Genomic DNA, 17,384 nt, shown 5'->3' with positions numbered 1-17,384 from the left:
AAACCTTTCCTTTTTTATACATGAAACAAAAAAAAAGGCAACTTTGAAAAAAAAAAAAAATCTGTTAGTGTTATTAAGACAGCCTTAGATCTGGAGAGTTTTAAAATCATGATATCTGGTACCAATACTAACCAAACATTTACTGCTTGATTCCACATAATTTCTTTTTGTTATGTTTTTTGTTGTTGCTGCTATTTTTGCTCTTATTAAGAAGTTAAACAGAAGAAGATGCTAACCCATTTCTAGTTCTTCATTCCTTTCCTGTTCTACAGGGATCTATAAACTTTGCAGCAGGCTTTATTCAAAACAAAACTGAATGTAGCAACATATTTTTTGCCATCTGACACATCTGAGAGAAAGGAAAGTGCTTTTTCTATGTAGCACACTTGCTGTTTTGGGTTCAGTTAACAAGTTAGTCAATCATTAACTGGACTTGCTTCATAAGAATTTCCACCTCCATTCAGAAACATGGACCTGCGTGCAATAGTGTGGCTGTTAAATCTGAACAATGTACCAAACTCAGCTTAAATTAAAATGTGAAAGTAGTCTCTATGTTAGGATGTAGAAAAAGCTTCTTATAGCCTTAGTTTCCTCTTAGCCTGCATGTACTATATATCTGTATCTAGGCCACAGAAAGTGGAGTAATAGTAGCTTATGGGAAAGTTGTATTTTTCTCTACTAATTAAAACTGTAAGAATTCAACTTATTTCGTATCGTTTTTCCATATTAGGTGCGTCTCAACCGAAAGATTGTCTTTGAATAATCAGTACTGGAATCGTTTGCTTAAGAAAACTTCCTGATGATTCCTGATGCTGCTGTGGTTTCTATGTGCTAAATCAGCAGCACTTATAGTTTTACCCCCCTAAACCAACACATCTTGATTGCCCTACTTTTAGAAAATGTGCAAAGTTAAATAGACCTCTTTGTGGCATATCCCCTCTGGCAGTTTAAAAATCTGTTTGCTCTTCATGTTGAAATCTATGCCTATGTAAGGAAGCCCACCTATGTTCGGTACTTAAGGATTTTTTTACAGAAATCAACTGAAACAAAAGCCTTTTATTTTATAATGTTCAATGTCAAGCAAGGATTTTATGACAGCCAAGTTCCACAGATAATTAACTGGAACCATAGTTAAAGCTACAGTGTGTAATTTTTAGCGACATCTAACGTCCAGACTGCATACCGCAGCAACATGAACATCTCCCCCCCACCGCTTCTCCCCCCAACAGTAAGGCGAGCGTTACGGGACAAAATGTCTTCCACGACGTCCGCATCACCTACCTTCTCAAGTGATGAGGTTTGTTTACATAGATAATTTTACAGATAGTATTCTCAGGCATAATACTGCCATCTATTGTTCAGTACCGTCTCAGTTCATCTCTCTCAACTTGCCGTAGTTACTTTCGTGCGTAATGGGCGATCTCTCAATCGCTAGTTTGTTGTCTCTGCGCTGCCGTAGCGCAAAGATGTCTGCCTCCATGGCTGCGAGACCCGCTCCTATGTAATTATAAATAACGAATTCTAAGGCAACGCAAATATTAAGGTTAAGAGGCTGAGCTCGTAGATGATGATAAATAACATAGTTATGTATAATATATTACATTTCTGACTGTATATCCCTGTAATTATTACACACTGTAGCTTTAAGCTGAAAATAGTTTAAAAAGTTAAAAATGATAATAATAACATGCTAATAACCTAGCTAATAGCCTGGCACAAAATTCAATTACTTTACATAAAATTATCATTATCAATGCTAGAAAAGTTTGTTTTAGAGATGAGAAATATTAGCTGAAGAAGATATAGCATATGTTTAAGGTCAGTTTGGACAATGTATAAATGTTACTGTTAGAATATGTACAAGGCTGGGCATACACTGTGCGATTTTTTTCCCTTATTTGGGCCGATTAGTGAGGATACGTGACAAGTTGTGGGAGAGTCTTTCTGCCTCATCGTGCGTTGTGTAGTATATGGGGGTAAGGAAGGGCGATTGGCCTCTCACGACCAACTCCCGATCAGGAATCGTAGGGTTGGGAAAAAAATCAAACATGTTTGAAAATCAACCAGCCCTGTTGAAGCAGAGCAACGAGCGTCTTTGAGCCGATTTACCAGAACCTCATGCACTGCGCATATGCAAACAAGGGACTTCTCCTTCTTCTTCTTCTCCTTCTCCCTCTTCCAGATTGATGAGTCTGACCAGCGCCATCTGTCAGCGGTGACGTGTGTTTTTTTGGACATGCACTGTGAGCAGTTAGATCGCATCAGAGCGTCGGATCTTAGATTATAAGACTTTTAAACGACGCAGCTTCATCCTACACTCTGAACTGTAGATGAATAAAATACAAGAAAATATCGTGGGGTGTATGCCCAGCCTAAGAGAGACATTATTTTTTGAGTTGGACTCTGTGACATTAGATAAAATGAGTCAGGTTGGTATTGGACAGGTAAAAGTCTAAATTTCGAAATCACATTATTAGAACCAGCAAGATGTGTCGGACCGGGAGGTCGTCCAAACTGTTCGAGGGTCTTTATCTGTCCTTATTAGAGAAGACAACTAAGCCACAGGAAGGTCAGCAGGATGCTGACTGAACACCTTAATATGATTCCTCAGCACAACAGTCCAATAGGACTTATATGCTCTTCATCCCATATTAACCTCACCACTTCTGCAATGGGATGCATGAGACCAGTAACCATTGCATTACAAAGAAAAACCATTATCGATTTAAGCTGTAAATCTACAACAGACTGAGCTATAAAGTTCTCTTTCATAAAATATTTCTCCATCTTAGCTCAAACTTAGCAAGCTTAGCAGGAGGTCAACTTTGTGAAACAAAAGAAAGGAGTAGGGATAGTTACACAACAACGTTGCCTGGGAAATTAATGAGGTAATATTGCTCCTTAGATTCTTGTGATGTAGATTAAACCTGCCCAACAAGCAGCCTGTAGAGCCAACAGAGGGCTGGTCTTTGGAGCGCTAATCCAGCTGTCTGAGTCGGCCTATACAGCTGTGCCTGACATGTACACCCAGGAAAACACCAGTAGGGCTTCATCATACTTGAATATCAGTGGAAGGGGGTGGGGTAAAAAAGGAAACCAGTGAAATGAAGGAAGCTGAGAACACAAAGCGTGACTGTTTTAAAACCACCATTCAGGGTCACATTACCACTTTCTCTACTTTAACATGAATGCACTGACTGTAAAATCTACTGTTTTCTTTATGATCTATAATCAGGCAAAGCCTTTTACGAATTACAGGGACTTCCTGTTCTCAATAGCCTTTTCAACATGATACCATTCATTGGTGGTCAACATGTCTTTGAAATGCCGGGACAAATGTTTGCTCTGAAAGGACACTGTTCTGAGTGTGACAGAGAAATTATAGGCTTAATGTCTGCGTTAAACCTCGGCCGACCGAATCAATACAGCTGAAACAAAACACATGATGCTCTAAAAACAGCATCAGCTGCAAGAATCATGCAGTGTTCAGGTTTTAGTTAGAATTTTCAAAGCTACGAGAATCTTCCATTTTACCATTTGAATTATTTAAACTCGTCTCAGTGAGATTTGTGACTTTTTTCTGTCTCTATGGAGAGGAACTCCAAAAATAGCCAATATATCTGGTGTGTAGTCTTCATTATTAGGTTAACACATCATATATTATGGATGTTGTTATAAGATTTGATGTGTCAGACTGCTATAGGGACAATTGCTAATCTTTCTATGCAGATAAATAGACTATTTCTATGTCTTTTCGTTGCAATAATAAGAGGAGAAGGCACTGAAAAGATGGATTTGGATTTAAAAGTATTTAAAAAATGAAACAGGAGAAATGTCAACGGATATTAGCAGGAAAGTTATTTAAAAAGTGATTTCCTGCAGCATGCAAGCTCTATCAAAGGATTCTCTGTGACAAAATACAACTGTTAATACAGTATCAGATCATAGCTATGCCAGGCTAATCTAAGCCTGGAGGATTCCCCCTCAGATGGGCTGGAAATCCCCTTTTGCCTTCACACGAGATGCAACTCAAAATAAATAAAAAAAGAGAGAGAGAGAAAGGGTGGGGATTATCATAGCTCCCCATTTCAAGACAGAGCAACTGCATCTTCCTTGATGCAAATGCAAATGAGGTAATACTAAGAAAACAGTCACATCAATGTGCCTTTGAGCAACAAAGGTTTTTCAGTCTAGTTCCCTGAATTGGTCTTCAAAGATAAAAATTTGTTTTGAGAAAAGGCTTTTTCCAAACTGGTGCTTCTCTTTCTTAGTGTTCCTCTATTAATTCTGCAGTTTTTAATGTCCGCCATAGTGTAATCTACTCCTTATGCTGGGTCAGAGCACTTGATAGATTATTCAAGTCGGCTAATTTTGATAAATGGATGGTCTAAAAGAGGTTGAATATATATATTATTAGACAACAATTCTGTTTTAAAAGCAGGACCCTATGAGTCAGCTTCCACACTTCTGCTAAGTGATTGTCTATCTACACGATCTTTATTCACAGTGACCTAAACATGGAGGGGGGGAGGGAGTTTATTTTTAAGCCACGTGTGATTTAAATAACTCCCATGTCGATCTTAACATTAAGAGAAACCACAACATAAAACCTCCTCACCGATTTTCTCTCAGCCTTCAGCTCCTGCAGATAGCGCGTTAGCTCGGAGATGATTTGGGAGGTCAGGTTCTCCGCTATGACCTCGTGCTGACCCGCGTAGTCGTTCAGCTCATTAAGGGTCGTGAAGAAGGCTCGACAGAAGGTGTACCTGGGTGGAGAAAAGGGAAAGAAACTCAGGAAACTGGAGTAGGAGTTTGGATTTCATCAGAAAGACATTTGTGTTCTGAAAAAGGGAACATCTAAAAGGAACAGTTTGATATTAGAGGAAATGGTTTGAAACTTTCTAAATTACATCTTATACTACAGCAAAGTTTCCATTTCATATTGACACGGAGTGTCGTCTGCAGAATTAAGGAAACAGGTTCAAAATGATTCTTATCTTTTCTCTTATTTGGATGAAACATGTTGACCAGCTGAGTGTTTTTATTCATTCCAAACTTTTGACCTAATATGGAACTTTACAATTCCATGCAAAAGTAGCTTACTTTTTTCCTCTTTAGTGGAAGAAATAACTAAAACCAAGGCACTTTATCTCAAAATTAAGAGACCGAGGCAAAGTAGGACAGGCTGTCTGCAAATGTGTGACCCCTCAATCACTATATATTGTAGGGACTATATAGTGGACTTTATAGTGCTCTCAGTTAACTGACCGTTTAGACAGATGACCACTGCTTTACACTCTTCTGTGGTCACACTACTCTGGCTCCTGCAACATTTTTGTTCCCACCCAATAAAACCACATCAGGCTTGGCAAGGGGGCTCTTGCAAAGCATTCTGGGATATATATAAGCACTAGACATTCGGACATCCCTAAAAAAAAATGGCGTAACCCCTACAGAGTGCTCTATATAGGGGTTAGGGCCCACATTCACATTCTGTTTCTTTTTTAAATATAAAAACAAATATGATTTTCAAGATGCTTGAAAGAAAAAAAAAGCTGAAAAGTGTGGCACACATTTATATTTAGCCACCTACACTTAGCATGTTTTTCAGTGGATATCTTCAACATGGATGACTTTTTGACACACATTTCTCCCTGTGCTTTGGAGCTCAGTAGCTCCTCCAAAGTCACCATGGGCCTCTTGACTCATGATAGACCTGGTAACAGACTAAAAGGCGCTGAATATTTATTGCAGGCTACAATTTTCAGATTTCTGTTTGCTAAAAATATAAAGTAATGCACGGTTTTCCTTCGATCGGCTGATACGTGCATGTTTTGGCCAATTCATTAGTCCATTCAGGAGCCATCCCTTACAATCACTTGAAGTGCACGTATTGCTTCTCCCTTTCATCTGATATCTATTGCTAATATGTTGTTTGATTTATCAGTAAGTTTTTCTTTTTTGTTTAAACTTAAACTCGAGTAACATTTGTTACCACTAAACCATTTTATGAGGATCAGTTAAACTGAGGGTCATCATTGGCCTTTAGAAAACCTGTTAAGGTCAAACTCTAGCTTAGCTGCCTGAAAATAATTCAAAGGGTTTTAATACTTTCTGTCACACGATGCTTTAACTTACTTGCTCTCTTCTTCTTCCCGTGAATTCTTCTTGGGTTGATATTTCTTTGAAAGATTCCTGTGACGACAAAAAGTTCAGCCTTGTTAGATGTTTCTCACCATGTCTTTACAAATAGCACAGTCTGCAGACACCGTTCCCACCAAGATTCTCTGACCCCGCCCATTTAAACCCATCCTGCAGAGCATTTGCTACTACTCCACTTCATTCACATTTGTTTTTATCCCTTGGTGTCATAAATCCATGCCAACAGAAGGGTGAACGCAGAGCATGATCCCAGAAAACTTTCTCTCAAACCGCTGTACATCTGTAAAATAACATTGGAGCGAGGAATATAAACAAAATGAAACGCAGAGTAAAGCAGCTTGTGAACAGACCAAATAAATATGCTGTTGTGCCATCTGTGATGAATTAAAGCTGCTTGAATTCTGCTGTCATCACAGTGACGTCTCTCATTGTCCTTTTCAAACCTCCACATGTCGAACTGTAGGCTATGTTTTATTAAGTGACGAGACCTTTTATTTAGACATACAACACAAACACCGCCCAACTGGTCTATCAGCAATGCATACTATGGTTTAACGTACTCTGATGGATGGGGAGAACAGTTGTGTGTTTACACTGCCCAAATAACCTGCTCTCAAAGAAAACAAGGACAGCCACAGTCACAAGAAAGGCAACATGTTCTACATTCATTGGCACTTTTAAAATAAACGTTTCCTATGTTACAGCTGCATAATCACACATAGAAAAAGGTCTACCTTTTTAGATCTCAGCCCACTTTAAATCAACTTCACAACACGGCCTTTTGGGTAAACACAACTGTAAAAAAATGTGTTTGCTTAAAGATAGATACGAAACATGCTAATCAGCCACTATTTATGCCTCAGATGCGTTTGATACAGTGGTTGCAGCTGGTTGCAAAGCTGCAAAAGCAGCTCAATGTAAAGTTTGTTTAATAAGTGTGCCAATTAGGTGTCAAAATAACCGTAAATTTTAGTTAAAATTTTCAAAGTGTTTTTCAAACCCAAGGTTTCCTTTTCTTATACTAAAAAAAAAAAAGCCTTGCATTGACACAGTTAAACAATTGCAACCCCTCTCTCAATGAGGGAAAGCTTAGAGCTGTATCTATGTTCCTGTTTCCTTTAATTGAGGATCAAATGTCTTCCTTACTTGAAAGGTATATTCTGATTAGTCTTTTTTAATAGAAATAATCCTTTTTCATGATTTCAAAGTAATATCCTAGGACTTTAAAATTACATGTTATGTTTCCATCCAACTGCCAAGGAAATTAAAAGCATTTTTTTTATTGCAAAACAAAGAGATAAGATAAATTAACCATCTACTGGTTTGAAACAAACTAACCAGGCTAAAAAAAGAAATATTTCTGTAATAAACAAGAAGCAGAGGTTACAAACCAGCACTGAGCATTCATCTGAGGAAAATGGAGAGATGTTTTCTGGAATGTGTTCATGTGGGGTGAGTTTTATTTGGTTTTGCGATGTCACCCAGCGTTGGTGTTAAGAAAGGACATTGTAACACATTGGGAAGCAACTGACACTTTAGAAGAAGCTGTGGTAACGTTCACTAAATAAGAACTTATTCGTCAAATGTGATTCGCTTTTCCTCTTAGCTCATTTGAAATAAAAAGTCCAAAAATCTTCAAGCGAGCATAAAATTTTTAAAGATAAATGTCCAATGTTATCTCAAACCTATTCTAACGGAATGCTTCATAATGAAAATAAAATAACGCCAATGCAAACACTGTAATAGATATTAATAATACAATTATAAACAGATCATGAAGTGAAAAAGTATAGTCCAACTTACAAAAAATGGTTCTATAGATTTTATGGATTTTACCTTCTCAGTGAAAGAATGTCCCTAAATTAAAGTGTTTTTTTCTACATTTTGCAGTGTGAGATCTTCCTGCTGCAGTAAATGGATGCATTTGTCTACCAGAGGTGTCATAAAACACCTATATTAATTCACCGACTGCATCAAATCAAAGCCCTAAAATCACACTCCATATTACTTTGCATATTGGCATTCTTTCCAACATTTGTTCCCGCAGCATGCAAAGAACTGATAAAATTGACCGTTATCTCTTTTACAGCACATTAATCAATAAAGGATTATAAACACTTCTGCCTTGGCGTTCTAAAATAAAGAATCCATACCTCCTACTTAAATAAATGATGCATGGGTTGGAAAAACTACATGTTGGGCAGAGCGCTCCATCTACTTCCCTCTGCTAGCATCCCCCCACGCTTTGACTCCCCAGTGGTGTTTTGAGCTGTTGCTAGGCAGATCTGTGTCTTGCTCTCTGTGCTTCTCACCCCCAGTATCTAATTATAGCACTGGTTAGTATTTATTCACGTTCATCACGTGAACAGAGATATGGGTTAAACTATACTCCTGTACAGTTTAACTGCATTTAACAAACCTCTGAAAATGTAAAATGTTCCTTTAAAATGTATTTTTAATGCATGACACAATGCTACTTTGTATTGCATTGAGTAGTCAATAAAAAAATGACATACACATAAATGTATTAAAAATATAAAGAAGTACTTAATGTATAACACTTGCACAGCAGTTCTTTTGTTATTTGGACTTTATTCCAGCTTTATCGTGGATTATGCCAGACTCGAATTTGGGGGAGGAGGAGGTATTAAAGCACTGGGCTGCACAGACTGGACTGAAGCATTGTGCTTGTTTACACCGATGCAATAGAAGAGGATTAATCATGGATTAGAGGAGTGTGTAGTTGGTATGGTAATAGGGTGCAAAAGTGTTGAAGCTTTTAAAACATTTAATTGATGAGATTTTTCTTAAAAATAGGTTTTTAGCTTATAAAACATAATTTCAGATTGCAGGTCTCGTTTCTAGAACTGCGGATCAATTTTTAGTCTATCATAACCGACACAGTTCTTTTGGCCTTTTGAATTATTGATCGGTCACAGTTTGTCTCAATCATTCTGTCTACTATATAGCATCTCATGTGTCTTTTTTTCTATTTTCCCTTTGCAACTAAATAAACCCCAGCTGACTATATGAGTTCTAACTATTTAGTTGACTGAGTGAGTTAGAGAAGTGAGTTAGCAAATGGAACTTTCTATGAACTAACTACGTCTGAAGACAATACGAATTTTATCTTGTTCAAACTGAGATATACCAGTATATCAGTTGTGTTAAGAAAGTTCACCTCAGTCAAGGAAATCTGCCCAACAACACAGACCAGAGACAAAAGAAAATGATCAAAGGCCCAGCTCCATTAGTTTATTAGATCTAAGAGCTCTATGTTTCTTTTGGTGTGAGTGTGGTCAGTAGATTAAACCGGATCTCATGGACTAAGTTGATTAGAAAGGATAATTAGTTCTTAGGTATGACAAAGTGGCGCCAGAAGACAATGTGTTGAGTGCAACTGGAAACTCTGATTCAAGACTTCCTCTATGTCCAAAATATTCCTCAATTTAGTCACCTCTGTGCTCTGCCTTTGTGCTCTGCCAATGAGCACAAACGCATGTTTATGCGAAGATGGGCTTAATAACAGACACAGTTAGACAGCTGGCCCCTTTGTATAAGCAGAAATGGAGGAAAACATCCGCTCCATCTGTGGAGAAAGTTTATTAAACCTACAGTGGTGAGATGAGCTCAACACACTGATTGAATTATGTCCAATCCAACAAGAGGCCAAAATCGGAGCTGCAATAAGGTATGGCTTTGTTCTGCAATGTTTGCAGTGTTATTCAATTACCTTCACCCCCCTACAACACCCAGCAAATATTATTATTAGGAAAACGTTTTGACCTTATAAACAAAGTAATATGTGATATTTTCTTTTAACACATAAAACTGATAATTGCTAAATGGACTCCCATTGATCTCCTTTAGAGTGATACCACTTACTGCAACAAAATGGCTTTTAGACAACTAGTAAACAGAGCACACCTTGGTGTGATTCAATCTCTGTAAACGATTCAAGTGTCCTGTGAGGGCATCGGATGTCTCTTAATGATAATCAGAAACAAAAGGCGTCATGACGACTAAGGAACACAAGAGTTATGGAGACTTTTAAAGGAGGGTAAGACTATAAAACTAAAACTGACCTCTGTGCATCCCATAGAGCAATCCATAGTCTGAAAAATGTAAACAAGAAATTGAAGGCTTTTTTAAAGTTGATGAGAAGACAAGAAGCTAAAATAATTGCAACCCTGTTAGAAAACCATTTAGAACCTGCAAAAGACTTGAAAATGCACTTCACACTATACCTAAACATGCAAAGGAGGATCCTTTTTACTATTACTTTGTGTTGATCAGAGAGCATTGTGGAAAGGTTTTAAGGATACTGTTCTGTAACTACTCTGGACATATCATGGATAAAAACACTTGGACTTGATTAGAGATTATTAAACTAGTTTGCTTCTAAAAATGTAGCTGATATAACATAAAGGATAAAAAGCATAAACAGAAATATAACGACAAGCAAACACAAAAAAAGGTTGAATTATTGTTCATCCATAGCCTTATAGAGGGATGAGTGCTTAAAGAAAGCATTTAACTAAACACAAACAAAGTTATGCTTATTACCTAAAGAGGAACGTTGCAAAAAAGGGTCTTAACCAGAGCTTTTTCCTGAAGTTATTTTGTTCGGATAAATCCTGTCACAGTATTAGAGCTTCATTCTGAAATAGGAAGGTTAAAGTAAATGCTTAGGGCATTAGCCATATTGACCATCCTCTTTAAGGATGAAGATGCGGATTTAGGGGAGTATCTCCCTCTGTAGCAGGCTGAGCTGCAGGAGGCCTGAGGAGATGGATCCTCCCAGAGCAGCACTTCTCATGCTCCAAAAACTGCCTTTGAAAATCACTGACTGTACCACAACAGAGTGAGTGACGAGGGAATGGGAGGAGGAGGAGCCGACACATGTGGTTGGTGGAATTAAAAAAATATTAAAAAAATCTGGGTCAGACCTGGGGTTGATAATGCCGATACCTTGTTATCACTATGGAAACCCAAGCCCCACCCCCACCCCCCACAATCTGACTTCCTTTTTGCCTCAAGCTCGAGCCAGTGACATCACAGAGCTTCACATTCAGAGGAGCAGGAAAGAGGCAGACAGAGATGCAGCTCGACAGATGGAAAGGGAAGTCGAGCAGACATCCTCGCTGAATTATTTCATTGGCTCTACACATTCGCTGTGGTTGTATGCAGTCTAAAATACAAAATATGAAACTGACAAAGTTGCACTCCAGAAACAAACTGGGATAAAAACACTTGCAAAACCTAGCATATTGGAATGTGTTGAGTCTCTTTTCTTTTCACTATGTAGGAAACAGCGTTGCACAGAAATTAGGCCACAAAGGCACTAGCATCGATAAAGGCTCTAATGTTAAAAACACACATCCAGAGTGATGCACATGTGGGAGCCAGTTAGCTTAGTTAGTTGCTAAATAATTCTTAATAAATCTTAAGTTTTAGCAACTTATCAGATCTATCAACTTCGTCTAAAACTAAAAATTTCACATTTACTCTAATCGAGCTGTAGGTTTAGAGGTGTTCAATTAGACCCAATTCAGGAGACACCTTAAAAGCAGCCTGTAAAGTTTGATGTGAATATGAAAGAAAGGAAATCCTGCAGTTGCCTCCAATTCAATCACATGTGATGTGATTGCTGATATCAGCGCAAGCTAAAACCGCAGTGGAAGAAAAAAAACATGCACTGTATTTTGTCACCTGGTTTTATGTTACCTTAAATATATTTTTTAAAAACATATGCTCATTGAAAAGGTTTTAAAACTGTATTTTATGATCGATTTGGGGGCGTGTCCCAAATCCTTCTGACGGACAAAAAGGATCCAGAGGTTTTGAGTTTGAGCCCCACTCCCTCAGACTGCCACTCTGGGTCCTTGAGCAAGACCCTTAACCCCCGATTGCTCCACGGGCTCCCCACGATGGCAGCGCACTGCTCCCCAAGGGAATGGATTAAATTTAGTGGTAAATTTCTCTAATGTCCGATCAATAAAGTTTCAAAAATGAACTCCAATAACTCACCTAATTTGCTTTGCATAGTTGACTTCAATCTCTGATCGCTCCTTCACAAATTTGTTGTACTTTTCCACAAACTCGATCCCCCACTGTGTATGCTTCTCCAAGTTATCAAACTGATCCTGTTGAGAACAAGAGGAAGAAATGACTTTATTATTAAAAAAATTTTAAAAAAACTCCACATCAAACAAGTTTCAAGATGAAACCATGCAGTTAAAATGCTTTGAGGCTACATAGTATACATTTCTCCTCAATTAAGAAACGATTAAATGAGGCAACTAACGAAACAGGACTTTAAAGATACTTAACTTTGCATATTTTCAACAAATCAGTCAGAAATCAGTCAGAAATTATATATTTTTTAAAGATTCTGCATTAAACGTCTAACAGAAATCAGCTGTTTAGCGGGACTGAAATTTAACAGTATCCAAGCGTTCAAGGACGGGAATTTTTTCCAACCCCGCTGCTGTATCAAAGTAGTCTTTGTCCTGAACACGGTTACTGATTAGAAAATAACTTATCTTTTATTTTTCAGGTTCAGTAAGATGTTAAAATTAATTCAGATTAGATGTTTTTTGTAAAGGAAACATTATTTTCTGCAACACATTGAAACAAGTCTTCTTAGATAACAGAAGGCTTTCTTTTATTCTTTCTCTCAACCTGTTTGTCACAGAATGTGCTGAATTTAGAGAAAATAATAATACAATGTAAATTTTAGAGTCAGGACGGATCATATTTCTCCATAGAAAACATATGACGCCCACAGTTAGTAAATAAAAAGTGCAGAAGATATATAACTGATAATACGTCTTAAATACCAAAGCTATAATCATTTAGCCTTTGGGTTTAAAATAGGAAAACCTGATTTTACAGCGAGTGTTCTCTCTCACAGTACCAAACACAGTGTGACGTCACATCTGCCCTTAAAAATAAATCAAACAGAAAGGTTATAAAACAATTATATGAGTGCTGCGAAGCATAAAAATTGCAACCAGCTAAACATAGCCTTCTGTCTCAACCCCTGTAACTTCACCTGCTAACACTGTTTGGCTGCAAAAAACTTGAAAAAAACAAACAAAGCTCTTCTTTTAGTAATTCATAATGAAATTCTGCAAATAATTTGCTTTGAATTCCACACTTTGACGTTTTTTGAACTAAAGTCAAAGCCCCAGAATGCTTCTCAGGACAAATTTCACTGGAACATACAAACATACTGGAGCGCCGTAAACAGAAAAAAAAATGGCTGTTTATCATATCCTACAGTTATGAAAAGATGGCGTCTTTTAAATGGCTAAAATCATCATGACTAGCTGTGAGTATTTCTGCTCTGATGATTTATTAGCCTTCCTAAAAAAAAAAAAAAAGAAAGAAAAAAAACTCCTCTGCCATATGACATCTGTCTACTAAAAGGAAACCATTACCTCACTTCCAAAATCTATCCCTTTAACGCTACTCTTTAGCCAATCATCTGCAGTCCATCCAAACTCCCACTGGTTATGAATTGATCATAAGGTAAAACAATATCATCTGGCATATAGCCTGTTTATTCACATCTGCCTAATGCATCCACCAATGAAAAGCAGCTCAGCAGTCACTCATCTCTCCGTAAGCTCAGAGCTACTAGGTTCACCAGCAACTTCTCCTGCAGATCCAAATATGATTTCTAAAAAGTGGGATGTTCCAGAGACTTATAGTAAAACCAGACCCCAGCAGTCGACAGCACTGATAACCAAACACAGCTGTTCAGACTGAAGTCATTATTTAAGAGTTGCTCGTGAGTTGTGGGGGAAAGAATGAGCCTCGACTTGGCTAAGGTCATGCCGGGAAAGTCATCAGTTCAGCAAAGACAGAAAAACAATTCATCTGGTAAATCAACACACACACATACGGTATGCCACATCTAAACCCAGACTATATTATCGGTCCCTTAGTTGACCCAATCTAACCAAAAAGGAGAATGAAAAGCAACCTTGGTGTGGCTCCAACAGTCCCCCATCCTCTCCTCCACCATGTCTTTTGGTCTTCTTTGGGTCCAACTAATAGTACTTGCAGGAGGAGAAGGTCTTAGAAGGTGGCAGCACCAGAAGAAAGCCTAATTGATTTTCTAAGAAGAGTGAACAGAACTATTCAGGAGTGCTTCAAGCATCCTGCTTTGAGAGCTTTGAGATATGAGAGACACAGGAAGCGGTTGTGGTGATGAAAAAATGAAGAGGACTGCTTTGCTCTGCAGCAGCGTGAAACAATGTCAGCAGCCCAATAGCTTTTTAATAACACTCACGCTAGTCTGAAAGGTAACGTTTTGGAGCTTTACTGCATCCAAAAACTTGTCACATGGGGCGTGATCAAATCACTTCAACGCCCCCGAATGAAGCACTCAGGAACTGGACGACTCTCAATTGATGCACTCAGAGAAAACAATGGAACGAGGGGGGCTTTCCATTCTGCATTGTAGGCCAGTTCAAGAGAGGCTTCTCCTATCAGTCAAGAGCTAGTCAAGAAAATTACTATAAAAGCAAAACTTTCTCTGGTGCGAGAGAATACCTATGAAATCTCTCCTTTTAAGTCCCCAATGTCATGCTCCTTTTAAGAAGTAAAGTACCCAAACTTTTTTTATTTTATCACAACCACAGAGCAAAAGCCTGAAACTAAATAAAAGACAGCTCACATTACTGCTGCTAAATCATGCACAATAAAAACCTCCACTACTCCTCCACACACATTTCTTGAATTACCCTTTTTTGCAGGGGCACCATCTTGTCCAGTGGCTCTCAGCGTGGAAACGTCCAGCCTATGGAAAATGCCCATTCAATCCACAACCTCCGAGTGGAAAAGCTAAAGCTAGATCCGAGAGGTCATCCGTGAGACCTTTGTCTGGGTATCCAAAGTGGAAGCAAGTGCTGATCAGGAGAAGTGTGCCTCTTTTGGGAGCAAAGTCTCCTGACCTGCCCCCACTTCAACGAATAAAGAAGGAACTATCCAGCTGGTTCAAGTAAATCCTGATTTTCTGGTAGGAGCATAACATTTGCATGCAGGGAAAGATCCAAAGCACGACTGGGACGCTCAACAAGCAAATGAATATGAGTCCACGGCTGCCTGCAGCAGGCTTAATGCTCCATCAGGCGTAAGGTGGAATAAGTGGGATGAGAGAGGAGGACAGTGAGAGAGAGCAGCAAAACAAAGGGAGGGGGCTTGAAAAGACCAGGAATGACAGAAGAGGCGGGATTACTCATGAGGGGATTACATTGGTTGGGGGTTGGGGGCCTCCTAAAGTTTGCAAGGTTCTCCAAAGTGTGGAAAATCAAGCAAAAAAAAGTGGCACAAATCTTTTGGTTGAGTTTGTGATGAGTCATTGTGAGGTGATGTATCAAGAAGCACTTGCAGGGGTAAAATGGAAAAGCCATCATTGAAGCAATTTCCAAGATACTCTTGAAACATCAGATGATTAATTAATGAATCTCAGGGAGGGAGCTGTAAAAAAAACATTATGAGAAGTTATTGTGTGTATGTATTCAGTTACAACTTTTCTCCTTATCACATCAACCCCCTGCCATTACAGCCAGTAAAGTAGTTAAACTAATCCAAAGGTTCTCTCTCTCTGACCATAGATATCCTATAGCAAAACTCTATACAACCATAAAAGCAGGGAATTGGTGCATTACGCAGTTGTCTTCTTTTAAAGATGGTAAGCAAAAAAAATATATTTAAAGTTTGTTTTTTCAAAAAAAAAAGAAATTCAAAGGTATATATATATGTATATATATAAATGGCAAGTGTAAGAAGTAATAAGCTAGCACAGACCACATTTCAATGATGGAGCGAGGTTTTATTCAATGTCTTGCAATCAGCTAGTTGTACAAATGTTTACATGTCAGCTACAGTAGTATTAGCGATGGTCTATGCCGTCCAGAGACTTCGACAGAGAAGTTGGATTCTAATGTCTACATTCAGGATGTCGGCTGGGGAAAAAGCTGATCAGTTCATCCTCCTACCCTGTTTTAGTTACACTGGAACCCAAAAGTAACCAGATCGCTCCAGGATGCAGACAAACCGAGACCATATAGGATTCTCTGGTCTGCTTCAGGGTCCAGGATAGGTTCAATTTGACAAAACCAAACTCTGTCATTAAAAAAGCTTTTCACTGGTTTGGTTTGAATGGCATTGTGTGGCTCAAGACCAAGGAAGACTTCCACCTCCTTGAAATAACTTTAATGCCCCAATTGCTACAAAGATTAATGTAAATGTGACTTTATGAAGCTTGAAACTGCTCTTCGGTTTGTATCGGACTCTTTTTCACACAGAACCTGATGTTTACATGGAAAATAGAGCGAATCGCTCTACTTTTCTGCTAAAAGGAAAGATAAACTATTGCAAACAGCAAAATATAACACCAGTTTAAGAGTATGTGCTGTGCTATAGATCAGTACACTGACTTCCATTTTTTAGGGTAATCATTAGGGTAAGTACATGTATCACATAGAAGATCACTAATGGGGACATTTATCCATCCTACTTCCTTTTTATTGTAAAATAATAATAATCAACTTTATTTTATTAATCTGTAATCTTTCATTGTGCAGTTGCTTATGAATGGAAATCGTCTTGTGAAATGAACTTTTGGTCTGTTAAGCAGTATTGTTTTAGATCACTGTTCGGTTTTGTACAGGCCTGACTGTATAAAGGCACATATATAAAGTTAGTCTCATTTATTTTTAACCAACCTGTACTGTCAGCAATATATATAAATATTAAATTGCTAATTCAAAATTAACTTTATATTAAAGTTTTATATTAACATCTTATTAAAGCTTTTCAGAACTATTTCTTCATATAATGTTAGACTCTATTTTTTTTATGAGTAATTTCTGCCCCCACTACTCCCCAGTGGAAACTATAAAGCACCAGAGTGTCAATGATTCAAGCAGTTCTGACTAAAAATGCAAAATGAACATACTTCTGTTTTACACAATGTTATCTCATGGACCATGCATGCAAATAGAACACTGTTAGTAACTCTGCAACAGTTGGCTGCATTCAGGTCAGACCTGCACACAGAACTTAGTGATTTTAACTCCCACCCTCCTATCAAGTCCCTGACCTTGACTTACATCTATTCTTTCATCTGCAGCCTCTGACACCTAACCTTGCTCCCACACAGGGGGATACAGTATGTGGGAGATCCCTTCCAGAACTGCTCGGCT

At 38.2% G+C, this 17,384-nt stretch overlaps 1 protein-coding gene across 24 annotated transcripts in view; it reads right to left on the bottom strand.

Moving 5' to 3' along the window:
- Positions 1 to 17,384, bottom strand: part of fnbp1 (formin binding protein 1) — a 70,636-nt gene that overhangs the window by 35,619 nt on the left and 17,633 nt on the right. For 6 of the 24 annotated variants that reach the window (XM_015399328.1, XM_015399330.1, XM_015399329.1 and 3 more), the window contains exons 1-4: positions 14,156 to 14,287; positions 12,193 to 12,308; positions 6,139 to 6,195; positions 4,619 to 4,766 (exon numbers count right to left, since the gene is read on the bottom strand). In XM_015399328.1, coding sequence (XP_015254814.1) covers positions 4,619 to 4,766; positions 6,139 to 6,195; positions 12,193 to 12,308; positions 14,156 to 14,197 — 363 coding nt within the window. In that variant the 5' untranslated portion in view covers positions 14,198 to 14,287. Of the gene's footprint in view, positions 1 to 4,618; positions 4,767 to 6,138; positions 6,196 to 12,192; positions 12,309 to 14,155; positions 14,290 to 14,918; positions 15,325 to 17,384 lie in introns of those variants that run through there. The other 18 variants (XM_015399336.1, XM_015399338.1, XM_015399324.1 and 15 more) reach the window with 8 other exon arrangements.

Source organism: Cyprinodon variegatus, unplaced genomic scaffold (assembly GCF_000732505.1).
Source record: "Cyprinodon variegatus isolate N-32 unplaced genomic scaffold, C_variegatus-1.0 Scaffold1004, whole genome shotgun sequence".
Taxonomy (NCBI): domain Eukaryota; kingdom Metazoa; phylum Chordata; class Actinopteri; order Cyprinodontiformes; family Cyprinodontidae; genus Cyprinodon; species Cyprinodon variegatus.
This window is presented reverse-complemented; position numbering and strand designations above follow the sequence as displayed.